Here is a 27810-nt window from a genome sequence, read left to right as displayed (position 1 = left end):
TTTCCCATTCATCCCGTGCAACCTGCTCCAGTGCACCGGTCGGATTTAGCTAGCATCGCTAGACTTAGTGTTGATTTTTATTAAAACATGTCTTACCCAACACCATCCGACAAGCCTTCAAACCCAGCAAACCCCCGCGTCTTCTTGGACGTAGACATTGATGGGGAGAGAGGTCAGGACATCTGAAATCGACTGTTGTTTAACATCTATTTGCGCCACTTTAAGCCTTAGCTTTGTTAGCTTAGCACCATCCTGGCACGTTCTAGTGACTTCTAGAAACTGATTTATATACCACATGCCAAAGACGCTATCAACTAGAAATAAACCAAGCTGTAAATTACACGTGTTTGTCCATTTAAGAGCATTAAGGCAAACTAAAACGTTTTGTGAGCCAGTTTTGTGAGTGTATGCACCACGTGTGCTTTTGTCGAGTGTTACCATATTCTTATAAGTGAAACATGAAAGGTTAAAAGAGGAACGAGTACACAGTCTATTGTATTATAATTATAAGTTTGGGTCACTTAAAATGTTTTCAATCTTATTATTTCAATTTACCTAAACAATGATGATTTTTCAATATAGAAACTGACGCTTGATAACATAGTCCAGATTAATATCATTGGTGTTGTAACTGATTAAACCGAGCTGCTTTCTGTCCTCAGCTGGCCGAATTGTTCTCGAGCTGTTTGCTGACATAACCCCAAAGACCGCTGAAAACTTCCGGGCTCTGTGCACTGGAGAAAAGGGCACTGGCAAATCGACTGGGAAACCACTGCACTTCAAAGGATGCCCGTTTCATAGAAGTAAATAGACTTCTTAACTTTGGAAGGAGAGTTTGAAGATGAATAGCTGAGTAGTTGAAAGGACATCCAGGGTAGCGAAGCATTTGGAGAATATATCGTTTATTGAATATTCAGTACATTTCCTAGGAGAAAATCCCAAGTCATGGCATAATCAGTGGCTTGGAAACTAGGTCTATGAGTACTTTTTTTTTTTTTTAAAAACTGAGTTTAAATAATACTGCTTGCATGGCTAAATTTAATATAGACAAGTAAGAGATAATAAATATATAATGTTAATGCCTACAGTTTACAAATTTACACAAAGTGTAAATGAATTGTTTTTTGCTCACACAAATGATCTCTCTTAATAGTTGTGCGACAAAGCATTTAATATGCAGAGTAAGTACCTGGATTCTTTTGGGATTGTTGAGCCCTTGAGAGTTCAATTAATAATAAGAAGCCTGGAACAGTGTTAATATTAAGTTTGTTTATTATAGGAAAAGTAATGTGGCTGTAAATTTATTCTTGCCAGTCATCAAGAAGTTTATGATCCAAGGAGGCGACTTCTCAAACCATAATGGCACAGGGGGTGAAAGCATCTATGGGGAGAAGTTTGAGGATGAAAACTTCCACTACAAGGTACACGACCTGTCACCAGGACTGCAAATTTGTAGCCATTTTCACACATGCACTGCAGCTCCAAACTTTTCTAGGACTTGCCCAACAGAAGTGCATGAGAGAACATTATCCAGTCTTTAACCTGCCAGCTCTCAGTTACAGAGTATGCAATGTTGGATTGCAGCAAAGGACAAATAGACATAAGATAAGATAACTCTTTATTGTCATTGCACACTCATATATAGTACAGTAGTACAATGAAATTGGAAAACTGTCCTACGTCGGCACTACATGTAACACAACACGACACGATACGACACATCACAACGCAACACAAACAACACAACACAGTATAATAACTTAGTAATAAAAAAGAAGAATAAGTGTATTTGTATTGCACACTGTTATTATTGCACATTAATTATTATTGCACCTTGTTATAAATATAAATATAATTATTTTTTGCATTGATCAGGGCTATTGCCCTGTTGTAAAAGCTGTCCTTGAGTGTGTTGAGTGTGTGTTGCCTCCTGCGCACTATTTCCTGGCATTTAGCCACCTGAATTCAGCAAGACATAAGTAAATGTTGCTTTATACATAGTATAAAGCTGGTAGAAAAGGTAAAATTCATTGACTGGATTTAATCAGCATCTCTAGCTTAAATGTAAATTAATATCCGCTACCTTTAGTGTAACTTAACCCGTACCATTGTGACATAACATGTATTACTGTAAACTTCACCACATTGTGGCAAACTGCCCAGTGCAGTATTTTTATGCAATTTGAATAACACAAAGTTAGCTTGTTTTGCAAGACTTTAAAAAAAAAAACATGGTTGAGCAACACATGATGTATAGATCCCATATCTGATTTAAAAGCTCTAGGAGGTCACATGTAATAGATCAAATTTCCAACTTGTTGAACAATTCTTACCTTTAAAAATAATCTTATCTTCCCCTCCTGCTCTCTCGTTTTACATCTTTACACATCTCTGAGTGTTCCACATAAACATTTTTTCTCTTCCTGGGAAATCACAGATGAGATCACAGAAACACTTTGTGTACTCGTAATGACCTCCCACCTAAAAACATCTAAATGTTACTTTATATTTCTTGTCTCTTGTAGCTAATTAGATGTTGAATAGTGACTGCAGTTTTATTTATTTATTTTTATTTACATCTACTTCATGCATGCATCACAGGGGATGTAAGGGCTATGTGGGATGTCGTTATGTTTGAGCAAGTGAAGTAACGTCAGGCTACAGCACATGAAAAATGACCTCATTCAGCAGTAATGCCAACAGTAATGCAGGTTTAATTACTTGTGAAGCGAAGGTGCCGAAATGCCGTTCCAGATCGTTTCCGGCCTGCTTTAACCCCTCCTCGTGCCACACGTGAGAAAGGAGAACAGTGAAAATAATCCGAACCTGATTCTCTTGAAATTGTCGGATGCTCATGTGTGAGAATGGCTTATGATTCTACATCTGGCGATTTTAAAAAGTTAGCTGAATTTCCTCATGCGCCACGTTGATTTGTGAAGTTTTATCATTTTAAAAATGCAATGCTTGGCTTGGATATTTGTGCCCTTAGTGCTTCTTGTCTTTCTTTTGCCTTCATTATCTACTGAAGCAAAGCAAAGAAATTCAAAGTTACTCAGAAACGATGGCTATGTTTATGGCTCATGTTTGATGTTCCAGCTGCTTTATCCAACCTATTTTCTTTCTCCATGTAGCATAGCAAAGTGGGTCTTCTGAGCATGGCTAACGCAGGGCCAAACACCAACGGCTCGCAGTTCTTCATCACAACTGTCCCCACGCCACACTTAGACGGAAAGCATGTGGTCTTTGGACAAGTGTTGAAAGGGATCGGAGTGGTAAAAATGCTGGAGTGCATTGATACTACAGATGATGCCCCTGTGAAGGTAAATGAGTCTTTACTGACATTTACTATTTAACCAAGATAACACCTGCTCTTAGAAGTTAATGATACCAATCTGCTCATTATTTTTCTTTCGTGTTAAGTCCGAAACACATTTGGTCTGTTAAGCTATCTTAAAGTTTCTGCTAACATGCATTTGCAGCCATGTATCATAGCCGACTGTGGTGAGCATAAGGATGGGGACAGCTGGGGCGCTGCACCAAGTGATGGAACAGATGCCCACCCAGACTTCCCCGAGGACTCCGACATCGACTTTAAAGATGTAAGTATCAGCGCTGTCTTTGATCTTCAAGGACTCAGGTTGGCAGATAACTGCTCTGCAAGGAGCACTGTGGCATTTTTTTTAATATGCTTGTTTGCTGGCTCATCCAAAGCCAAATGAGAGTGTGGATTAAAAAAAAATCAATATCACAAGGTCACATTTAGTCTGGTAAATAATGGAAGCAGGGGGAAAAGTGTTCCCAGTAATAATGAGTCAGATTATTACTGAGGTCATTGTTGTGCATGTTATCAATGTTATCAATTTTACTTTGAAATAAAGTAGTTTAGAAATTCTGGAGGTTAGACTTTGTGTTTGTAATGTTAGCAATGTCTCCTTCTCCTTGTTCTTACATAAGCAAGAGGAATGATGGCAAAAACTGCAAATTAAGATCAAAGGTTCCAGTTTCACTTTGGCCTGTGCTTCTTTTCAGATGGAGAAAGTTCTGTCTGTTGCTGAAGATGTGAAGAATATTGGAAACAACCTTTTTAAGTCTCAAGACTGGAAAGGCGCGGTCCAAAAATATAGTAAAGCTTTCAGGTAAGGTGGTTTTGATTTACTTGCAGTCATAATCACCTTGACTTAAAGAGAAGTCACTTTGAAAAGATATTCCACAGGAATTAAATATTACTCCCAGTAACCCAGAGATGATTTTCATCTGTCAAAGTGCTCTGTGAGGATTTTTGTGGTGTATAAGCCTGATTTTCAAACAAAGGAAACGGTAGCAAAGAATAATTCCAAAAGCTAACAAATGATCTTTTTATGTTCATAGGTACTTGAAGGTGTGTGGGGAACAAGTGGAAGAGGAGGCACAGAAGAAGCTGGAGCCCACAGCCCTCAGCTGCTATCTCAACACAGCAGCCTGCAAACTGAAGATGCAGCTGTGGCAGGAAGCTCTGGACAGCTGCAATCAGGTGACATGAGCTGGAACAAAGCAGACTGTAGCACATATCACAGATTCAGCCGAGTGCTCCTGTGTGGCTGTTAGGGTTTACCGCTGGTGAACTTATCAGGCTTCACATGCTAAGCTTATGTCCTCTTACCTAAGATATCAATCAGTACCCAGTTTTTGTTGCTGAAGATAGCACCCACGAGTGCTTAGCCTGATTCTGTCTACAGAGGCTAAAATCTGTCTACCAGCACCTTTAACAAACTTTGGGACTTGTCATCAGTCTGGAGTTACAAAGGAAATAAAAGAATTTGTCAAACCGATTATATATTCCTTGTAGATTACATGCATTTTAGGGAAAAAAGTGTCTATTTAGTCTCTTTGATGTTTTATTTCTGTCTACTTCAAAAAATCATGTGGAAATCTTTTAGATTCTGTGAAATGTGACCTTAAAATTTTATCAAATCATCCAAAGAATCATTTTTCTTGTCTTACAGGCTCTGGAGCTGAGTGAAGGAAACACTAAGGCACTTTTCCGCAGGGCTCAGGCCTGGCAGGGGTTAAAGGAATATAACAAAGCCATGGTAATGTCTACAGAACAGCCTCTTGTGTTAGAGACTGTACAACCCAGCAGCACAACATGAACACACTGCCTTTTATATGTCAGTTATCTAGTAGATTCTCCTGTAAACAATTGCAGTGAAAATTAAATATGAAGTTTAGCATTTCGCAATTTGGCATTAACATTAAAAATATTTTAAATCAATTAGCAGAACTGATTTTAACTAATTATTTTTATTGTGCTTCTAACTCGATAGTCTGATCTGAAGAAAGCTCAGGAAACTGCTCCAGAGGATAAAGGTAAGGTCTGCAGTGGTTTTGTTTTAACTAAAGTCTTGGTTTGATTTGTCCTCATAGCAAGAATACACCAAGTTTATGATCAGTGGTTTTTGATCAATAGTTGTTGGTCAGTGGTCATGGGAATTTGCATATTAGTGATCAAGGAACTGACCTCACAGCCCATTGTTCATTCAGTGGGCTAGTTCCAGTCACTGTGCAATGTACTGTTTATAAGATTGGGGAAACCTGCAAGTCAGCTGAATCTGAAGAAGGTTCAAGGTTCTTTATTTGTCACATGCATAGTTATACAAGTATAACACACAGTGAAATGTAACCTGACACGCTCCTCGACATGTGCAAAAATGGGGGGTAGAGGAAGAACATTTTATATATATATATATATATTTATTTATATTTATATTTATTTATTTATAGTATATACATTGGGTGAATGTGCAGTAGTAGCAGCAGGAACGTTTCTCCCACTGAAAATGCTACGTCCGGATGAACAGAATCGAACTTTTGGGACACTAAGTTTATGTTTTATTTTTCAATATATGTTCGTGTTATTCAAACTTAGCAAAGAGGTCATAGTCCTGCTGGAGAAAGACAGTAGTTTTTCCCCAAAAGATTTCTGTTCCTCTTAATTTGACTTTTTGCAGAAAATGAAAAAGTATGGTCCCCTGAAAGGTCAACTACAACACACCAATGAATCAGTTTCTTTAATGGTTGGATTTTGCATAGCTAGTAGGAAAATAGGATGCTGTAAGAGGGAGGAGGGAGTGTTCAAGGAACCACATCCTCACTATGTACGTTTAAGTGTGCTGGGTGCATTAGGCTCACTGCAAAACTGCAGCTTTTTGACAGTGTTTCATAGCCCTTTTGATATGTTAAGCTTCAGTTCATTGGCTGCAGGCTAGAAGATAAGAGCTATCAGTGTGCTTCATGCTCTCTCTGTGCCTTTAGGAGCAGGCTGTCTTTTTAAACTCACTAGCCGGGCAAAAAGTGGATGTATGGGAACTAAAACTTGCTCTGAAAACTGGATATTTGAGGGGAAATGTTAATAGAAACTAGAACCGATCTATAAAATTTCAAATCTCTTCTTTTTCACAGCAATCACCAATGAATTGAAGAAAGTCCATCTTAAAATCCAGGAGGAGAAAGAGAGAGAGAAGAAAATCTATGCCAAAATGTTTGCCTAAACTATCTGACCTCATGATGCAATTGGCTGTCATTATTTACAGTGGAAGCTGTACCCACAGATAAGGAGTGTATCCAGGTGAAAATGTTCAGTATTTTCATTTCATGGGTCCTCTCATGTTTTTACACCATGCACATTTCTTAATGTCTGTAAGCTTGGACCTGCCTTTACTGTAATGAATATCGTGAACATCGGTCTAATTGCACGGTGCTGGAAAACCAGGTGGTTTGAAGATTAGCAAAGCAATTTTGTGTGTGTGTTATTCCATGGTAGGAATTTTAAGAGTGCTCTTGGCTACAAGCAGGATATCCATTTGTGTTTATTTATGTTGTTTTTTGTGTTTATTTTTTAAACTGAGGTCAATAAAACAAGAGGGACAACCGTCAAGTTTCTTTATTAGTACTGGGACATTATCATAATATATACAATACTGTATATACCACCAGTAGTGCTGATATGAACCTGAGGTGATCATATATACACTATTACAATTGGTCAAGTACTTCTTAAAAACAAAACACTTTAAAATGCCTCCAAAGCAGCAAAAACTGCAAATTCTGACTTCAGTTTTACACGGCCTTGCAAAACAATTTCTCTAACACCAAGTTTTTAAACATCCTTTGTCCTTTTTTATACCCTCAAATAACTACATAGTTACTTCAGCTCTATATACTCAGGCACATTTTCCAACACAAAAAGCAGAAAAACACCCAAGATGGTCACATTCCATTGTAGGCTGGTCCGCCACCACCCTCGGGCACAACCCAGTTGATGTTCTGGCTCGGGTCCTTGATGTCACAGGTCTTACAGTGGACACAGTTCTGAGCATTAATCTGCAACCTCATCCCATCACCTGTGTCCAGGGGAACATACTCGTACACACCTGAGTGTGGGTGAGAGAGTAAACGAGTTAGAAAACAGACCCAGAAGAAAAGCTGCTTGAATGACGTAATGACATGATTATCTATGTGAGATACTTTTTATATCAAATCCTTACATGGATACTGAGGAGTTCTTCCTTTTATAGTTTCTGTTATGGTTGCTGCACTGATAGTGTTCTGTCTAGGTGCTTGCTTTTACCCCTCTGACAGCATGTTTGGGATCACTGTCATTCTGAATAAAGAAGCCATTGTTACATTCTTTCCAGATGGAGGATCAAAATCTGACAGTACATGTCTGCATTCATAATTTCATCAGTTTTGAAAGGATCCCCAAATGTGACAGATGGCTCTAGACACTGTTGTACTCTCTCCTGACCTCCCCTGTATATATTGACAATCATTAAGACTGGTTGCCACTAATTTTTCTTTCTTTCAGCCTTTTCTTCTACTAAGGCTTCAGCAAACAGTCCATGGATAAACTGAAGGACCAGATGTGTCTTTCAGGTCTGCATATTATTTCCTATTTCTTAACACTAGAACTGCTTTAGCTAGAACAGACCCCCTTGCATTTTAAAAATCTTGTGAAAGTTGAAATAAAACACCAACACTTATATTTTATGACTTTTCCTAAAATATGTCCATTCAGTGAATGTGATGAGGTCAATTATAAACTATTTATGGGCAATGACTAGTTCAGTATGTTTTTACAGTGAGACTGTTTTTATGCCTTTTTTATTTTAGCCTAAGTAAGACCAGCCATTATCCATTATGCTAGGTATTGTAGCAGCTGGATAGCGTAGTGATAAGACTACATGCCTTGGGTTTGGGAGTGGGAGTTTGATTCCCACCTGGGGGTGTCTGTATCCAGTAGTCCTAGATCCCCCACCCCAGACATGAGTGCGATAAATATGAGGATCCAGAGTGCTACGGCAAGGGGGAGCCAGGCCGACAGGTCAAAGGGGGAGAGATCTTGTCACCCCAAATGCGATAGAAGAAAGGATTGTTGAGTGTGGGAGTAACTGATCTACACTACGGCGGCAGCCTACAGCATACATCATTTGGACTGTGGAAGTGTAGTTGGATGATAGCAAAGAGCACACTATTTGGCATTTAAGTTCATCCCTTGAGTTTGCACGAATGACTCACGGGTCAGTTTAAAGTTGCTTTCTGAAAATAGTCAAGTCATTATGTCTGCTTCAGGTCTTTCTTTTAATGGTTGCCCCACCTGCAGGCAAAATGTCTTAATGTTGCGGGTTTTTATTTTCATAAGTTTTCATAAATTATAAATCTTTTTAATGTAGGAAGAACCATTAGCTAAAATTGGTCGTTTTTTTCCCACTCATTAAAAGAATGTTTTGTTTCTACCACAAAGGTTAACAAGATGAAATAATGAGAGTAAAAGTTGATAGTTTAATCAGCTTTTCATCTAATTTTCCCCATCTCCTAGTTACATTACTGCTCCCTGCTTTAATTTTAATAGCACATAGACCTAACTATTACCAAACCCTATAAAGCCCAGTGATAGACTCCAGCCCCACTTCTACTCTGAAGACGTGGAAGATGATGGATGGGTGGATGATAAAGACCAAAGGTGCACATAGTGATGGTAAAGTTGTAGATTTTTTTAAAAACCATATTCCTAATGCGTGCTTGCAAAATTAGTTAGACTAATCATGGTTAATGAGTGTTTGTGCCCAGATGAATGTAGGCTGCGGTAAATATAATAATTTAAGCCTCCAAACAACAGCCTGAAACTGGTAATGATGAGTGCAGGGCAAAACCTAACAGTGCTTCTGTAACTACATTTTAAATTTTAAACATGTAGCAGGTTCTAGATTTTGTGGCCTTATTATATGGAACAGTGTAAGGCTGACTGATTATACTCCAAACATAGTTGTGATTAAAAAATACAAAAAAACAAAACAACCTCAAGGATAGTTTATAGGCTGTAAGGTTGGAGGCAAGTAATAGATTTAAGCTGTGTTAGTTCTCTGCTGCTTTTCGCCAGCCAACCCTGGTATTCCCATAACTATTAAAAAAAGCATTTGGACCTTGCTGACCTAAAGCTGCACTGTGTACAGGGGTATTAATGTAACTGCTGGCCTTTCTCCCATGCTCTTTAGGGCTTGCGTCTGTGGGTCTCAACTTGTGCTGCATTTTGCTTCTCGTAGACCTCACATCATTAAGTTTCAGTTTCCAGAGAATTCAAATGGAGCCACAGTCTGAGAGACAGAATAATGAGTTTAGCTTAACTTAAATAGAGATAAACACAAAGAACCTGAGCCTGTCTACCTGGCTTAAACAAACTCACTCATACCCTAAACCTACTGATAATAATGTCATTACATTTGTTGTGAGATTTGGTTTTAAATGGAGGCTGAAGCTTTTAAAAACAAGAAAATGTTACTCATTACCACAGAGACACCCAGGAATGCTGGCCTCAACTCGCTCTCTTTTTTTAAAATACTTAGCTTGCTTGCAACATTGCCTGGTGTGTATGCAAAACCTACGGTACCTATAGAAATTTACAGTCTGTCAGTTTTTGCAAATGACCTTAAAATATTTTTGGGGAAGAAAAAGAAAATCAGGATACAAGATTTTTGACAGCCTCCTTTTTCCACATGTAGCACGCAGAAGGAATTGGTAAACTTGGGTGTGGTTTTTTTTTTTTTTTTTTTTAATCCTATGGTTAAGGTGTGGAAGTTTCCTGGAAAGAAATTGTAAGAAGCAGCAAACAAGAGGACATAATATTAGCTGCTACTTTTGCACATCACCGCAATGTGATACCACACAGGCATTCACCTAATATCTGAGCTTACTGCACCCAACATTTGTGCCATTAAAGCCTGCATATGTCAAAATAGCTTAAGTTCTCAATAAGACATTAACCCATCAGAACATCTTCAATGAGCCTTGGAATTGAATGTACAACTCTCATGAACTATATTGCAGTGATGTACAACCAGACTTTGCTTCATTTGCTGTTTTAATCATTGTGGGTAGTGCTTCATAATTCACCGGTCCAAAATCTCCTAAAGGTATTCAACTGTGTTCAAGATCTATTGAGTAGGATGCTCACAGGAATAGTTACATAATTTTCAGACTAGTAAAACCAGGATAGAGATGTTTTACTTTAAGACAAAGGTGATAAATTCAGAACAATGTTTTATTGATTAGGAGAGACTCTTCCTTGGAGGGTAAAAGAGGGGCCGGAATCCCTTATTTAGAGGTCTCCATTGTTAATAATTCAAAGGAAGAGGTTATAAGTGGGGCTGAAGCTTATGCTTGCTTAAGTCAAGTGAAAGGCACGGCTAAAACAGAGAGACAATCACATCATCTTTGAATTAATGTAACAGGAGCGAAACCAACAAAAACTTACAGGAGAACATAAAAACTCTCAAAAGCCCCCAACCAAACTGGACGTTTCAATCTAGTGAGGTAACAATGCTAACTAGTACATGTGTGCTCCATGTTTGGTGAAACAACTACACATAACTGGTTTAAGAGAACACTAAATGAGAGCAATTCTGATAAAGCATTGACCATTTAACACATAAAAGAACTAAATCATTGCTGGTTCCAGTTTTCAGGTACAAGTGTTTGCTTTGCTTTTCTGAACAGACTGAATGTCAAGGTGACTATTATGTTTAATAAACTACAATGATTAGATTATGTAACTCTGTCCTCTAAGCACATTGCTTCTGTGTTACTAATGTTAACATGCCCTGTTTAATTTGATGTGGATATGTATGCAAGAACTCAGTTTTCACCTTCTTACTTTACTATGTGGAAAACATGTTGCAATTCTCTTTAGGGACTGTAGTGGCGTTACCTGCGGGGCAGAAACGTTGCTCGGGTCCATCGTAAATACCCAAGTTCCTGGCGACCGGGATGCTGTCATCTTTTAAGGTAAGATGTGGGGGTTGGTCCCCCTCATGGTTGGTCCCACTCAACGCCACAGAGGAGAGCAGGTCAAAGCTTATCTTGCCATCAGGCTTGGGGTACTCAATCGGTGTACATTCCTTAGCTGGTTTCAGCTGGTTTGCATCAGTACCTGAGAAAGATTTTGCAGAGTTGGTCACAAAATGCTGATTTATCCGCTAGGATAAGATAACCTCAGACCTCAGGTAAAGACAAACCACTGGTATTTTGCGGTTTCTGCCGTTCTGCAGCAACAAACTTGAACACAGTGGAAAACCTACAGTAGTCCACTTTGCAATCTTTGCACATTAAGTCAAGGTCACTGGCAATACAGACTTTTTACAGCCTGGCAAAGAGTTAAAGTAGAGCTGCAGCCACCGATTATTTTAGTGATTGAGTAATCTATCAATTAATCACATAATTGGATAAGAAATACTTTTGTCTTATTAATGAGCAATAATAAATACTCAAAAGAGAAAAAGCACAGGTCTTTCTAAATGAACTGCTCATTGGTTTTCTATTTTAGTAATTGTAATGTTTTAAAATTTTAAAACATTGCACTGCCTCTCACCCTATGGTAGCTCCAGCTCCCCTGTGGAAAAGAATGGATGGATGGAAAAAATATATATAAATACTCTCAAGTACTCTCTGACGAGGTAGATTTGTTGTGTGTTCAGGTTCATGTGTTTTTGTGCTTGTGTGTAAGTGTGAAGAAGACAAGCGAAGAGTGTTTGTCTTTACGCCTTTAAAGGAGAATGTAGTGGCTAAAATGAAGAAAAGCGAGCATATCTGAAGTTTGCCCCATGCTTTGATGCAAAGTTTCTGTGCTGCTGAAAAGAGATCTTATAATTGTTTAGAACGCTCGCGTTTTCATGGTGACAATGATGCGCTACAGAGCCACGTGTTAATCGAAGCATCTAAGCAAAAAAATGTGTCAAGAATTTTTTATTATCAAATTACTCGATGAATTGCTGCAGCCCTAAAATAAAGAATCTGTTCTGCAATACTCACCACAGTGTTTTAAGGTCCAAGGCTCTTTTCCTCTAAAGATCCAATAGAAAATGCCAGTGTAGATCATACCACCGTAGAGGCCAAAGTAATTGTGGAATGATGGCCTAATATTTCTTACTGCGTACAGCTCCTTCCACACCCAAGAATTCTTTAGGTTCTCAGCATACTCAGGTACATGAAGCCCTAATGAGGAGAAATAATAAAATAGAAATGATAGTTAACAATAACAAATTTAAGGACTTTAGGCTGAATGAACATGAATGAAAGTGGAAAAAACAATGTTACACCAAACCCTTGCATGTAAATCTGAAACCATCTCAAATGGGCACTACCATTAGGTGTAAAAAAGCAATTTGGTTAACTAACCATTTAAAAAAAATGTTTCTTTCCAGAGTACAAGATTTGAAACATAACTTTTATTAACTGAGTAAGCACTGTACGCACGAGATCCATTTTGTTGCCTATGCAAAGGTTTTGTTTAGGCAAGTGTATATTATTTCCCTTTTGGTTACGTTGAACCTGTGATAAATCGTTGTCAATGAATTCTGTCCTTTCAGAAAGTGAGTTATGACCCTTGAAACTGCTTACACTTGACATTTTTATTGATACTGCAGTTCCCTGATTGATGCACCTTCAGTTTGAGCACAAAGATGATGCCCCCTTAGGAAAGAAGTTTTCTCATTGTGTATTGAAAACTCATAAGCCTTTATTGCCTGACCTTTTCAACCTTTCAGAATTGCTACCTGCCATTCAATCTTGTGCAACCCAGGTTTGTAGGGTCTCCCCTATGTTGTTTCAGAATTTGATTTAGAGAGGTAGAATCCTCAACATCCCATGACTGAGTAAATGTAATACATACAGGTGCTGTAGCTACCATGACCATTGCTAGGTCTTAAACTCTGTACCTGCTGTCTCCGAGTCCAGAGTCTCTGCTGTGAGTTTGGGGAAAATGGCTTCAGCAGCCAGCATGCCACTCTTCATTGCTGTGTGGGTGCCTTTGATCTTTGGCACATTCATGAAACCGGGGCTGCAGCCGATCAGCAGTCCTCCAGGGAAAGTCAACTTTGGGATGGACTGAAAAGAAACAGGAAGTAGTTCATGTTTAACTTTCTTCTGTTCTACTTTTAAGTAAACTTTTAATTGGATTTTTTGAATTTGGCCATTTAATCAGATGTAACCTGGGAAAATGTGTCACTATGTCTAAACACATTTCTGGCCCATGACAAAGTAAGACTTAATTAATATTCAGGCATCTATTTATGTAAAACCCCCTCAGGGATGAGCAAAGGCCCCAGCTTTCCTGTCTATGTGAATGAGGAGTGGCTGAGCAGTATATTATATATATATATTTTTACTTTTTTTTTTTCTTGCCACCCCAGGTGATCACTTTTGCTGTCCATATGGATTAGAGAGCAGTGTTAACTTTCCACCTTGTTCAGCACTTGTACAAGTAGAATGTAATGCTTGGTCAATATAGTAATGTTGAACATTTTTTAAACACATTAAGCACAACTGGTCCGCACACAGTTAAGGCAGTTACCAAGGGTAACAACTTAGCCATCTAGTGTTTATGTTAAAAGCCAGAGGGTGCCATGGAAAATGGACAAAAGAGCTGCATGTGGCTCAAAACCCCTGCCCCATGGAAAACAAATGACAATTATTACTAATTAAAAAGCTGTGTTTATATTATTAATATTCTACTTTTGTCCTCTCCATATCTGATAGCTCAAGTGATATTATCTGATCTCTTTTCAGACCTTTTATTATTAAAATACACTAATACTAAAATTCTAATTGACCAGGAAGGAATCATAAACAGAAAAATCAGGACAACCACTTTACAGACTCACAAATGCAAATGCTTTAGGCTACGTTCACACTGCAGGCAAAAGCGCATCAAATCGGATTTTTTTGACCCTATGCGACACATATCCGATCATGGTATGACAGTGTGAACGGCACAAATCCGATATTTTCAAATCCGATCTGGGTCACTTTCGTATGTGGTCCTGAATCCGATACATATCCAATGTTTCAGAAAGCGACTGCTGTGTGAACGGTCAAGTCGCATTAAATCCGTCTTTTACGTCACTGACACAAGACAGACGCCAATTATCAGCACCGGAGAAGCGCCCGATAAGACATCGCGAACGCTTCCTGGCCACCCGGTGAAACTGCTGGGAAGACAACGTTGGAGAAACGTGAACATTTTATTTGTACTGCATAATCTGCAGATTCTGACAGAAATCTGCAACTATCTTTTGAAGCACCGCTCCTCTCTAAAACAGCAATAAGGATAATTATTAGGTTATCTACATTATTATGTAAATAACAAAATAACTTAAAGCAAAAATTGGGAAACGTGAAGTCCGAAGTCTTTATATTAAGGGCCATCAGTCAAACAATATTGTTTGCTCTGTGTCTAAACAGAGCGCGTTGTGTGTGACATCTTCTTTTGCACATGCGGGCCGCTTTGAGCGTTCACACTAGAGCTCGTTTGCTGTCGCATTTTATTTGTAGTGTGAACGAGCAGACAAAAAATTCGGATTTGATCAAAAAATCGGAATTGAGCATTAAGACCTGCAGTGTGAACGTAGCCATATACAATTAATAACCAAACACACAATATTGTAATCAATTCTTTGTTGTTGTTTGCTGTTAATATGGAGTTAACAACTTTAATTTGTTTACTCTTGATTGCTCATGACTTTAATTAATAGATTAAAACAGTCCTTAGAGTAAACCTAAGTTGTGATGCACATCTTGTGATGAGCTGTACTCACTCTTTGGAAATTCATTATGCAATTACGCAGAGTACAAACATACCTGACATCCTCCCTCATTCAGGGCCCTGGCTCCATATGCAATCCTCTGGCCTCCCTCCAGTGTTGGAGCTACAAAGGGATGGTGCTTCCAGCGTTGGAACTCTCTGAATGGGCTCAGGTAAGGATTAGTGTAGTCTAGACCGACCTGACGTGAGAGAAATTGTAACTTCAACAGACTGAGCGGAAAAAATAATAATAATAATCATTGAAGACAAATGCAGGCTGAAAACATTTTCTTCCACCAATCTATGCCTGCCAGATCATTTAAACTTAAAATAGAGACCCTACTTATTTTTGTACCTGTTCAGATCACTCTGAACCTTATACTGAACTTTTTTGAAAGTTCCAGAGTGAAACTATGGGAGGAAGTTTTTTGGGTATGAAAGCTCACATTGGACATTGAAGCAAAAAAATACCAGGACTTCTAATGTCCTCTATAACACAACACAAGGTCACCTTGTGTTGAGTTGTCTGAAGAAGGATGAGGCTAAAGTTTAAAGAGTGGCAAATATGGAAACAGACTCCTCTGTGCTTGATGTGTGGCCACATTCACTGACTGCACATGAAAGGCATTGGTCATAGATGTGAAACCTGCCTGGCATTCATGGCAGTAGCTCTGAATATCCAGGTAACAACTCAAAATGGCATCATGCAATCAGGACAAAATATGAGATCAGCCTCAAGCGAGACTGTGTGCGTGTGTCTTTTGGTGGTAAAATGAAATGCAAAATGAACTCAGTGGAGAGCTTCATAATCCAGTCTGACAGAGTTGGAGAAAATTTGCAAAAAAAACCCAAAACCCAGTGATATCAACTGTCTCAGTGCATGTGTGCAGAAGCTGTGATCACATCAGGGTTGCTTTGAGACCTTTTTTTCTTAGTTTATTGCTAAAAGCATGATACATGCGCAATTTAAATTTCGAATTATCTCTACATCAGATACAGCACACAGACATAATATGTAATCCTACAACACATATGATCTAGTTGGAAGAATGAATGTTGAGAATGAATTGCTTTTATTTATTCATACTCTACAGACTGAATAATAAAAACTAATAATGTAAAATGCCAAAGCCTTTATTGAAAAGCTCAAACAATATCATGACATTTTTTTACTGCATGGAGCATCCAGCTATCATGTATGAATTGGTAAAATGTGCACAAAACCACTCACAACAAAGCCCAAGGCCACTAGAGGCTCTCCTTCATTTAGATGATACAGAAAGGATCCTCCATATGTGTTTCTGTCCAGGGGCCAACCCACAGAATGCTCCACTCTGCCTGGCCTCCACTTCTTCTCATCAATCATCCACAGCTAACGACAAAAGACACAAAATCAAAAACAAATGAGATGTTACAAATCGTGAAGTATCTTTACTATATTATTCCTTTAGTATTATAGTGCCATATTATAACCTTTAGTAACTCTGCATAACTCAAAGTTGAAAATGGTAATTATTTATTTTATCCTAGGCCTTAGTAAAGAGCCTCAGTTCATCCATTTTCTGTTTTAGCACTTCTTCCTTTAAAGTCAACTGTCATCATCCTCCTGTCAGTTTGCTTTTGTAAGTCATATGACCCCAGGTGGAGCTAAGGAGGCCTAGCCCAGCTTTTTATTGTCAGGGACTGATTGTATCCTAGACTGTGACCTCTCCTCAATATGGCAGTGATACTTCTAGGCTGATGGACACAGACTCACCATTCACTCAGGTAAGCACACACATCAAACAACTCATTGCATTTTCCTTTGTAAATAAACCAGTTAAACCCCAGTAAACTTGAGTGGACTCCGTCTTTTGTTGCAAGCTGAAGCCACCTATAACAATGGCTTTATTCTGATTGACAATGTCTCGAAAACAAAAGGTTTGTGGCTAGAGCCAGTGCTATGTTCCTGTGATGACCATATTAAGAGAATCATAAACAGACAAGAAAAGAAAAAAAAACCCTGAAACTAAGCATTTAGAGCAAGCCCGATGAAGCCTGAAGCTTATAGTGACTTCTTATTTATGTTTATAGAACCACAATGTCATCCAGTCTTGAAATACTAAGCTGATAAAGACAGTGTATGGTATTTACCTCCTTCAGGCCAATGGCATAGGTTTGGGGTTCACAGTTTTCACGCAGGTTGAATTTGTTGTACAGCTGCTTGGCTAAGTGGCCGTGACAGCCCTCACCAAACAACGTGACTTTAGCATGGAGCTCCATTCCCCTCTCAAAAATATCCTGATGCAAGAGAGGAGGAGGATTCGTAGATGAAAGACAAGTAACTGAATAGATTACAGAGAATAGTTAGGTTGTCCTGGTGACAAACACTGAATTGCTTTTTTTGTAGACACTAATGATGCACAATGGGGGGAAAAAACCCTTGAAATAGATCAAACCCTACACTCTCAGAGCCAAATATGATTTTCTACATGAAGCGTATGAAACAAAAACACCATATATAATGCTCTATACTGTTTTGTAGACCTTTTCCCCAGGTATAAATAAAGAAACGGCATATTTTTATGCCTGATGGTTCAGTTTGTTTTATATATCTTTAACATAAAGACCTGATAAATCAAAGCTATTCATGTGTAGATTACAAGAAACTCCCTAAAGGTTCTAATTTTCATTAAGCTAACACACCAAAGACAAGAGTGGAACAGTATTATTAAATGAACTTTTCACAGAACATTACCTTTGGTGATCCATCCTTGGCAATGCCTACATCATTGGTGGCAATTCCTTTTACACTTCCATCTTCATGAAATAAAACCTTAACATAACAGAGTTAACAATGAACACTTTACACATTGAGAGAGCACTAACCACTACATGTTCAATTAATTAAGATGATTGAAAACTGGATGTCTATACATTCCTAATTCTGTAAATTCCTACCACCTTTAAGCCTATCATGTAAAGTAAGACATACAAGGTTTGTGATGTCAGTCTCTTGTTATTCTTTTATAACTCATAAAACCAGACCAGTAGTGTAAGCAATAATAGTAAGTTTTAATTAAGTTTGATAGCCTCATAGAAGCCAAAAAAACAATTTCAAGAGAATAAACAAGATCAGCAAGGCACTCACCAAGTTTCGTAAATATCTTACAACTGGTAATTCAGATACCGTGTCTCGTGAACAAGACATCAATCACACAAAGTTTTGAATGCCAATGACATATAGTACATCAATGAAAAATCAAAGACCATCTTACCTCAGCTGCAGCATAACCAGGGTACAGCTCAACACCAAGCTCCTCAGCCTGTTCCCCCAGCCAGCGCACAAGGTTCCCCATCCTGACAATATAGTTACCATGATTTTGCATGGGCAGGCCTACGAACGGTAAGAAAGTTCATCCACAGATTAAGTGAGCACCTTGGATTCTCCAGAGTTTTATCAATAAGCTGAATTACAGGTTTTTGAGTCTTTGGACTTGACAATCTCAGTGCAAAATAAAAAACAAAACAAAAAAAAACCCATATCAAGTGTAAACCTCTGTGTCTTTTTGTGAAGATATTTTGGTCAAAGTCCATTTTAAGACCCTTTAAAATTAACCTTTAACCTTAAGACTAACAAACAGGCTGGCTCATACCATTAGGGTTCCAACCATTCTACTGTCTCAGCTAGACTTTTGGAACCACACCTTATATTTATAGTGCAATTGTTTTCTTTTAGGCAAGTTTGCTCATGCACATCGTGAGCCTACCATGAAACTTTCTGCAGTGACGTGCCCCAAAACCATTTAAAACGCTTCTAAACAGGTAGAGATCAGGAGTATAGTTTATTATACTTTTTAAGGTCTTTTATTACATTTATTGTAAAAGGGCATGTAGACACCCTAAAGATATAAGATTTGGAATGATATAATCTGGTTTTTAAGTGATGACGTATAAACCCTGCTTCAGAGTCCAAACTACTCTGCATTTATTAAGGCTGTTGTGTTTTTATAATGTTTTAATTCTTTGTATCTTGTTCTATTTAATCTAAACAAGCCCCTTAAAAAAAGTCAGTGATCACTGTTGGTGTCTCTCGGTGTTATTGCCAATATTCATTTGCAGCACATTTTAAAGCTCAGTTTTTAAAACCTTACGATGGAATTACAGCTCAGCCCATGCAGCAGTATATTAATGACTAACCTCGTATTGTGGATGGATTATCTCAGTTGTTTCCCTGACTGAAGTTTGGTCCATTTACGGCATCCTGTCATGCAATTGCATTTGTCACAACTTCATCAATTCTGTTTTTGTGGATGCCTGCATGTTAAACCTGGTAGAGCAGCCATACTGGTCATTTTATTAGAGATGAAAGAATTTAGATAATTTGTAACTCTCAGTGATGATGCAGTGCTTGTTTGACTTTGGGACCTGAAGTGGAGTTTGGACCCGGAAACAGCTTATGACTTCAGACTTAAAGACCGGATACTTGATTAAAAAAATATTTTCACATTTCTATATGAAGCAGCATGTATAAAACAAAAAAAAAACAAACAAATAACAAAAAAAAAAAAAAAAAAAAAAATTAAGAATCTATGAACACGAATATACACAAATATACAATTAATGAATCAGTCTGTTATTGACTACATGAAGATTTTTGGTGAAAATAGAGTGTAATCAAGAAAGTCCCAGAATTTACCAATTTGTGCAATTCCAATTTCTGCCTTCAACCACGTAACCCTAACTAAAATATCCCTTTGCCAGTACTCTATTGAGACATATAGCATAAGACAGTGTTATAACATTTTTATTAAAAATTAATACGTGCGGCTTTTACCTGGCAGTATGGGAACAGGGATTCTGTATTTCTCTGTTAAAATGTTGAATACATCTTCAGTCACCGGTGTGTTCAATGGTGCCTGTAGTACAAACATTATTATTGATGGTTTGACTTCCAAAGGATTTCTAATAATATAAACTATAATAACAATATAATAAAACAATTATAATTATAACAATTTCTAATATTCAAAAATTACATTCTTATACCTGTACTGTACTCTAACATTCCAAACAATTTTTCAAGCTTCACAGAATTGTACAAATTCTGTTTCTGTCTCATATACTGTATTTTCCAGTATTCCATGTATTTCCATGTTTGCACATTTAATAAGCTGCTGCTCATATTTCCTGTTTTCCTAGAAAAATATAAAGAAATAAGGGGTGGCTCCCGACACCTGCAGAGTACTGTATGTGATAGTATGCACAATATGTTGCCTTTTTTAAATACAGCGTTCCTTACATGCAATCATGTCAGATGCATTACACAATCTACAAAACATCTATACATCAATCACATGTTTTTTAAGTCACCTACCCCACGCTCCTTCCAATCAGGAATGAGCTCAGTAAGGGCACTGGGCTCCAGACAGGCTCCTGACAGAGTGTGTGCTCCAATCTGAGGGGCTTTCTCCACAAGGCACACTCGCAGCTCCTTTTCATGTTTGTTGGCTAGCTGTTTCAGACGAATAGCTGCTGCAAGACCAGCAGGACCTCCACCAACTATCACCACATCTGCCTCATCTGCAAACCTCTCCATTTCGACACCTGCATGAAGAACATTAAATATGGAAGAGATACTCAGACCAGACTCCAATGATTACTCATGTGGAAGAGAACGCCGCTCAGTACTCAGCTAGTTTTAAATATCTAGGATGAAAACAGCAACTCTGTGTGCCCAGATGGTCTTACTTTGGTTAAAGCCAAAGTAATGCCACCCCAAACCAAAAATTGAGAATTTTTGGAATCAATGTAGCTACAGAAAACGCGAAAAGTGAAAAAAGCAACAAAACTATTTACTGAATGGCAATAAATGAACACAGTGAACTTTAAATTTGGATTGACATTAGAACAACGATAAGACTTCACAAAAAACAAAAATAATTTTGTTTTATTCATGCTTAAGAGTTGACAAGCATACCAAATCCACACTGCAATTTCTCTTTGAGAGTACTCAGCTTGATTTCTTTTTATGATTGCTGCATGCAGTGACTAAGACTTTGTGCACTCAGCATCAGACTCCAATGATTCCTCAAATACAGCTGCCTCTGGAAAATTTGCTTTAACTAATTAGAAGATATACAAATATAGTGTGCCACAAAATCCATGAAATCATTAACCTAACTGAAGTCTGCCAAACTGCTTTTCAAGTGTGTGTCAGAAAGAACGAGTGCAAGAGGTGTGATGAAATGCTGAGAGAAACTGATGACAAGAAGAGCCCCTTTTCACTACCTGCGGTTTCAGTTGTTTTCTATTACAACTGAGTACCACCTAATTGAAAAGTCTAAAAATTGAGTCGAGTTGAGCCAATCCGTTTCCAGTAGGTACTAGAGATGGCACGATACCACTTTTTTATGTCAGATACCGATATGAATCCGATATAGTGTATTTTTTAATCAATAATACTGTTTTTTTAAATATCTTGCTGCATTTTGTATAATTTCATACTCAAGTTAAAAAACAAACAAACAAAACACTCAAGCTATTCTGTTATACCTGTATGCAAAAAATACACTGCACCCAAAATATTTCATAGTTCAGCAATACTGATCAATCTAATAAACTTAAACCTACACCACCCTCCCTATCCTGGTATTTTAAAAAGATACTAAGCGGAAATATTAAGCAACCTAACTAATAGGGTTGCCAACTCCCAGCAAAAAAGAAATAAAATAAAATAAAATAATATAATAGGGAACCACCCCCACCCTCCACCTCATGATGCTTAATCGACGTAATCAACTTTAATTTGATGCAGTGTGGGAAAAAAAGTGGGCCAAAAACAAACAAGAGAGACGAGAGTTGCGACAGAAAAGCTGATCAGCCGATTATTGATCAGTTTCATGATTGAAGTAGCAACAGAAGAGGGAGGGAGAGAGGAGAGGCAGTCGCTCCATATATCGGTTGTTAAGCTTAACGTGGGAATGCTTTGCAAACATTCAGAGATGAACTTACATACTTGCTTTACTTCTCTCTGGGATAACTTTCTCTGAGATGAAATGCTGGTTTGGTAGTGAAGCTGCAAATGCTCAACCAGACCGCCGAGAGGTCACGCACGCCACAGCCGCTCTATCACGTTACGCATACTGCTCCTACGTGCTAAGGTTATGAGTTGAGTTACGCCATGTCGCAAGTTTTGTGAGGTGCTTTCATGATATTTAATGAATCGGATTACATTTTTTATTTCTCTCCAATATCCGATCCAGTAATTTAGGTCAGTATCGTAATTTAGGTCAGTATCAGTACCGATACATAATATCGGATCGGTCCATCTCTAGTAGGTACTAGTGGAAAAGGGCTATTAAAAAAAAACGCTTCTAAAACTGATTGCCGATGCGGAAACACACTAGGAGAAAAAGCTGAAAATGGATTTTGACAAGTACGTATGCAGTTTCATTTGAAAGCTGTACAAAAGATTTCTACCCAGTATTTCAGTCTTTATTTGTGTCAAAGGTAGGATGAGGGTACAGTGGATTGAACGTATTGAATACATGGATTGAAAATAATGATTTATCAGCATATAACTCAATAGCATTTAGCTTGGGGGTTGGGGGCAGGCACAATTCTGTGACTCTTGCAAAAACCAGACTCCATACAGCGGGCAGAAGGTGTTTAAAAAATAATTATGTAAATAATTAATTAATCACATGATTCTAACTTCTTAATTAACTTATAACAAAGTTACTTACCTTCCCATCTCGGATCTTTATCTCGAGGATGGATGGTGTAGTGTGTGGTAATGCGGGGTGTTGACACTGTAGAGCATGCCCTTCTGTGTAGTGCTGTGTAGAGCTGAGGGGTAGCATGCTCTGTTTTTATTTTCTGTAATAACCTGGCACATCTGTGGGCTGCAAGACAGAAAACAGCTGCCAGTCAAGACCAGTTTCGGCTGGTGGTAACGTGAACAAAAATACTGTTCTAACTTGACTGCTTTCAGCCTGCGTGGGTTAAAAAAGAAAAGACACAAATTAAAAGACTTCCAACCAGCACAAATAGTCAAAGCCTATGGGTTTAGGCAGGTTCATTAGTCCTCTTATGTAGTCATAGGACTTGTGAAACAAAACACGTCAACAATTAGATCATGAAGTAATTACCCTGCGCAACCGCTGCACTTCTAAGTGCCAAGCTTGCAGAGCTACTCTTTAACTGCTGCAAAGATAGACTGCGATTTATCATCGGTCTCCCGTTAATAAATAGCTTGTTAAGTTTCAAAACAATGACGGGACCTTAAAATAAGTACCTAAACCTCTGAAAAGTCGTAACAGTGAATGTTTCTTAGGCCTAGGACTCATTTCAACTGACCTATTTACTAGTTCAACTTTAACCTACTTATTAGCTTTACGCTAACACAGGAGATGGTGCTAGGCTGTTTGGGCTAATGCTAAGCTTAGCATTTCTAAAAATAATTGCTAAATGCATTTAACAACAAGGAAAACATATTCACGACTTAATTACGTACTAAATGCTAGAGTAAAAAAAAAAATGCTGGTGAAATCTAACAGCGGTATCTAACGTCAAACAGTGCAAGCTCGAAATGTGTTAGCTAACCGGCTATTAGCTGACGTACCTTGGCATGAGTATCTGCTAGCTGGAAACATTGTGTGTCTGCCAGTGCAAACTCACAAGCAGACAGCGGGTTGTCTTTTGAAAAAAAAAATACAGCCTGAAGAGAAGCTATTACGTCCTTACTTTGCTGCCAGTTTAAACGCTTATGAAACCCGCACACCTGCTACGCGAACTACCAGTGAGGTATGTAGCTTACAAAAGGGCTCTCATAACACCGATACATTCAGGAGCGTCAAAAACTGCGCTGCTCTTGCAGCGGCGCCGCTTACTTAAGACAGCCACAACTACGCAACTCGCCCTCTGTCAGAGCAGTGTTATGAGATTGTAAAGTGTGAGTCGGGCATTATTTAAAGGTGTGTCCTCAGGCCACTGTCCAGCTGGTTTAGTTTTTATTGGCACGTACGTGTCTAAGTTAAACCAGTCTGAGCCATAACTCCCCTTGGAATATCATCATTTTATCTCATACAATTTAGTTAATCCATAGCTGCCGATGAATGGAGAGCCAAAACTGCTGGGAGTAATTTTAACCCAGCACACATGGCTTAAACATTAGCCTTTTCAGCCAGGTTTAGCCAGTGTGAACTTTCAAAACACATGACCATTTAATTCCAGTTTGGACAAATGGTTTACCTTCTGTCTTAGGTTTGATTGACAGGTGTAGAACTGTCCTGCAAACTCCCATAAACCCCAGGAGTCATCAGCAGGAGGAGCCAAAGCAAATGAGTCAACAGATAGTTTGTGGATACCTTTTGACAGCCTGGTTAGCAAAACCCAAAGAACACCTGCTGATGGCATTGTAGAATTCATGAGATACCACAGTGATGCAGTTGGTCTGAGAATACATGGTCCACTGTCAGGAATGATGTGTATCTACACCTTTATGTTTTGGGAATAAAAACAACCCCTATGTATACCAATGTACTGCATATCACAGAGTTGTTATGCCTATTGTTGATATATTCATGTAGTGGCTATTCTAGAGTCTGTTGGAGCCCTAGGCAAAAATTCACAGGGGAGCCCTCCAACCAGCATTCTTTACCATTATGTTGTGAATAATCTGACACTAACTAAAAAAAATATATGTATTGCACTTGACACCATCACATCACAACCAACAGAGTGGGACACACTATGCTGCTTTGCTGCTAAGCTAACTAATGTTAAATTCCAAGGTAAACAAAAGAAATAAGACAAGTAAGACAATTTAGTTATTTAATATTATTTGGTCATTAGTTGTTTCACTCAACTTTGCCTTGTTTTTTTTTTTCGCTCCTAGAAGATGAATCTCTTCATTTCTCTTCATTTTTATTCAGTAGCTTTCCTTATTGTCATTGGGTTTGTTAAAAACTCACATATATTCTTTAAAAATATATATATATTTTAATATTTTCATCTTGAACTGAATGAGTTTGTCACTCCAATTTGTGACTCTAATTTATTTTACTTAAAAGTATTTAATTAAATTGTAGTGAAATTGTAGTGCCATAATCAACATTTTGAGGTTGAAAGGTTTTATGGCTAGCTCAAATTACTCTTAGCTACCTCTTCATATTTCATCTGAGATATGCAGTTTTACACCTTAAAACACTGAAGTTTAAGAGGAAATGGTTAGAAAAACATGCTACAACTTTTCTCAGTGAGGACTGCCTATCCTCATTGCTCCTAAAATACAAATGAATTTGCGTTATGAGTACAACAAACATTAAGATCTCATTCAACAGATGCACAGCTTCTTTACTCTTTTCGTTCTCTCTCCTGTGTGCTGTCTGTGGCTTTGGATCGTTGAACCGATATTTAAACTCAACTGGTATTTAAACTCATCTACCTTCACTATCTCAACTCCTTGGATCGTCACTGTTACACCTGTCTACCGCTCATTAATACGTCTTGCATTAAACTTTCGTTCATCTTCTCTCTAGAGAGACCTCCACCTCTCCATGCTCTCCTTTACTTGCTCTCTGATAGGGCTGCCACGATTAGTCGACTAGTCACGATTACGTCGACTATCAAAATCGTCGACGACTGATTTAATAGTCGACGAGTCGTTTGAAGCTTTGTAAGATCACAAAAGATGCAGGAATGAGTAGTAGGATTTAAGAGTGTAATAACGGACTGAAACAGAAGAGGGCAGCACTGCATGTACAAGGATGCCAGCTGCCGTTAAACCCCGAAGAAGAAGAAGCTGTCCCAGAATTCATAGCGCAGCCCAGCTCAGTTTCCAACAATGGTGGCAGCTAGTTAGTTTTAAAATTACTGTTATTATAACACAATATATAACACAATAGTGCCCTGCAGACTGTTCACAAACCTGAGGGATCTGGGACTTAACAGCCGTCTGTGTGCATGGGTGTTGGACTTCCTCACTGGCAGAACTCAGGTGGTGAGGGTGGGCAGGTGCTTCTCCAACAGCATCACCATCAACACAGGAGCACCTCAGGGATGTGTCCTCTCGCCACTGCTCTACTCCCTCTACACTTCAGACTGTGTCGCCACCCATGGCTCCAACACCATTGTGAAGTTTGCTGACGACACAGTGGCGTTGGGTGCCATCTCCAACAACGATGAGACGGCCTACATGGATGAAGTGAAGAATCTGGCATCGTGGTGCCAGGACAATCACCTCCAGCTGAACGTCAGCAAGACCAAGGAGCTGGTGGTGGACTTCAGAAGGGGTCAGCACAGAGACTACAAGCCCATTATCATCAATGGAGCTCCAGTGGAGAGGGTGCAGTCCTTCAAGTATCTTGGTGTCCACATCTCCTCAGACCTGACATGGGCTGCCCACATTCAGGTCCAGACCAAAAAGGCTAGGCAGCGCCTGTATCACCTGACGACACACACACACACACACACACACACACACACATATATATATATATATAATGTTCTTCCTCTACACCCCCCCCCCCCCCAATTTTTTTTGCACATGTCGAGGAGCGTGTCAGGCTACATTTCACTGTGTGTTATACTTGTATAACTATGCATGTGACAAATAAAGAACCTTGAACCTTGAACCTATTATTCTTTCTGGGTCACAAAATAAACGTTTAACATATTTTCAGGCGAGAATGTAGCTGTGTAAACCTCAAATATCTGCTCAGTTTATCAAGACACCACATACTTTCAAAAGCGCTCTGACGTTTTCGGAGATCTCTGTTACCCACTAGCTCGATAGCTAGCCGGGGGCAAGGCTCACTAGCGCCGTGAGAACACCGGACTCCCGGCAAATCGTTTTCAAACCCACCGCCGTCTTTCGCTACTCAGGTTAAACATACATAAGTCACTTAGATAACTTAAAAATGTTATTGTTTGGCTTTTTTTTGTATTTTATTTGTTCCTGAGTAAATCAGTTTGGCTGAGATTAAAGTTATAATTTTTACTCAGCTGAATAAACGTCAAGCAGACAGCTGATTATCAGAAGTGTGAGACGCTTGAGAATATACTCCGGTGTCCTGTTATATTTTAGATAGCAAGGAGTTTAGTAAACTTCACTGAAACAATCTGTAAATTTAATAAACTATCATCTTGTCTTTATTTTTAGTTAGCACATACCTTAAACACTTAAAGCTGTAAGCTAATGATAGTTATATAAGAGCAGATGCATGCTGGTGCAATAAGCTGTATGTTTGACGTCCAATGGATGATGATCTGATTAGTCTACTAATCGCAAAAATAATCGGTGACTAGTCGACTATCAAAATAATCGTTTGTGGCAGCCCTACTCTCTGAATATCATACTCCATAGAGGCTCTTGCCTGTTGTCATCTGTCAAAGTCTCCCATCACCACTGCAATAAAAAAAAGGCGCTCAGAGCAGATCCATGATATAATCCCAATCCCACTCACATACTTTTTTGCTACTCCAACTTCCTCTCTACAGTATCACAGATCTTCTCTTGGCAACCTATTACATGCTTTCTCTAGATCCACAAAGACACAGTGAAACAGACCTGCATAATTTCCATGTCAATTCTCAGAGCAAACATCACATCTGTAGCACTTTTTCTTAGCATGAAGTCATACTGCTACTCACTGATCATCATCATCATCTCTCCTCTTAACCTAGCTTTTCCCATATCTTCGTATCATCAGCTTTAT

General features: G+C 38.6%; 2 protein-coding genes across 3 annotated transcripts; one reads left to right on the top strand and one right to left on the bottom strand.

Moving 5' to 3' along the window:
- ppid (peptidylprolyl isomerase D) lies at positions 1–6908 on the top strand. The gene is made up of 10 exons (XM_082506191.1): positions 1–172; positions 663–803; positions 1315–1421; positions 3132–3320; positions 3480–3599; positions 4030–4136; positions 4369–4510; positions 4983–5069; positions 5304–5346; positions 6439–6908. The coding sequence occupies exons 1-10, from the start codon at positions 88–90 to the stop codon at positions 6525–6527; spliced, it is 1110 nt and encodes a 369-aa protein (XP_082362317.1). The 5' UTR covers positions 1–87; the 3' UTR covers positions 6528–6908.
- Positions 6905–24437, bottom strand: etfdh (electron transfer flavoprotein dehydrogenase). 2 transcript variants are annotated; one of them, XM_082506126.1, is made up of 13 exons: positions 24344–24437; positions 22837–22995; positions 20466–20695; positions 19926–20007; positions 18367–18485; positions 17847–17924; positions 17243–17389; positions 16341–16481; positions 15166–15309; positions 13245–13413; positions 12340–12522; positions 11240–11461; positions 6905–7409 (listed from the first exon to the last, which is right to left on the bottom strand). In XM_082506126.1, exons 1-13 carry the CDS (start codon positions 24393–24395, stop codon positions 7246–7248), a joined length of 1890 nt encoding a protein of 629 aa, XP_082362252.1. In that variant the 5' UTR covers positions 24396–24437; the 3' UTR covers positions 6905–7245. The 2 variants fall into 2 exon arrangements, with proteins under 2 accessions (XP_082362252.1, XP_082362253.1); XM_082506127.1 differs by lacking the exon at positions 24344–24437 and adding an exon at positions 23715–24160.
- Between the last annotated feature and the right edge of the window lie 3373 nt (positions 24438–27810).

The sequence above is a fragment of the Aulonocara stuartgranti genome (genome assembly GCF_965226115.1).
Source record: "Aulonocara stuartgranti genome assembly, chromosome: 2".
NCBI classification, from domain to species: domain Eukaryota; kingdom Metazoa; phylum Chordata; class Actinopteri; order Cichliformes; family Cichlidae; genus Aulonocara; species Aulonocara stuartgranti.
This window is presented reverse-complemented; position numbering and strand designations above follow the sequence as displayed.

What these genes read in the sequence shown, in the direction of transcription:
- ppid (XM_082506191.1), top strand. Translation starts at nt 88, where the DNA reads ATGTCTTACCCAACACCATCCGACAAGCCTTCAAACCCAGCAAACCCC. An exon ending in AGGATGCCCGTTTCATAGAA is followed by an intron (nt 804 to 1,314) that starts GTAAATAGACTT and finishes TATTCTTGCCAG; the next exon opens with TCATCAAGAAGTTTATGATC. An exon ending in ATGAAAACTTCCACTACAAG is followed by an intron (nt 1,422 to 3,131) that starts GTACACGACCTG and finishes TTCTCCATGTAG; the next exon opens with CATAGCAAAGTGGGTCTTCT.
- etfdh (XM_082506126.1), bottom strand. Translation starts at nt 24,395, where the DNA reads ATGGGAGTTTGCAGGACAGTTCTACACCTGTCAATCAAACCTAAGACA. An exon ending in CTGGTTATGCTGCAGCTGAG is followed by an intron (nt 17,925 to 18,366) that starts GTAAGATGGTCT and finishes TGTTATGTTAAG; the next exon opens with GTTTTATTTCATGAAGATGG. An exon ending in CCAAGGATGGATCACCAAAG is followed by an intron (nt 17,390 to 17,846) that starts GTAATGTTCTGT and finishes CTCTTGCATCAG; the next exon opens with GATATTTTTGAGAGGGGAAT.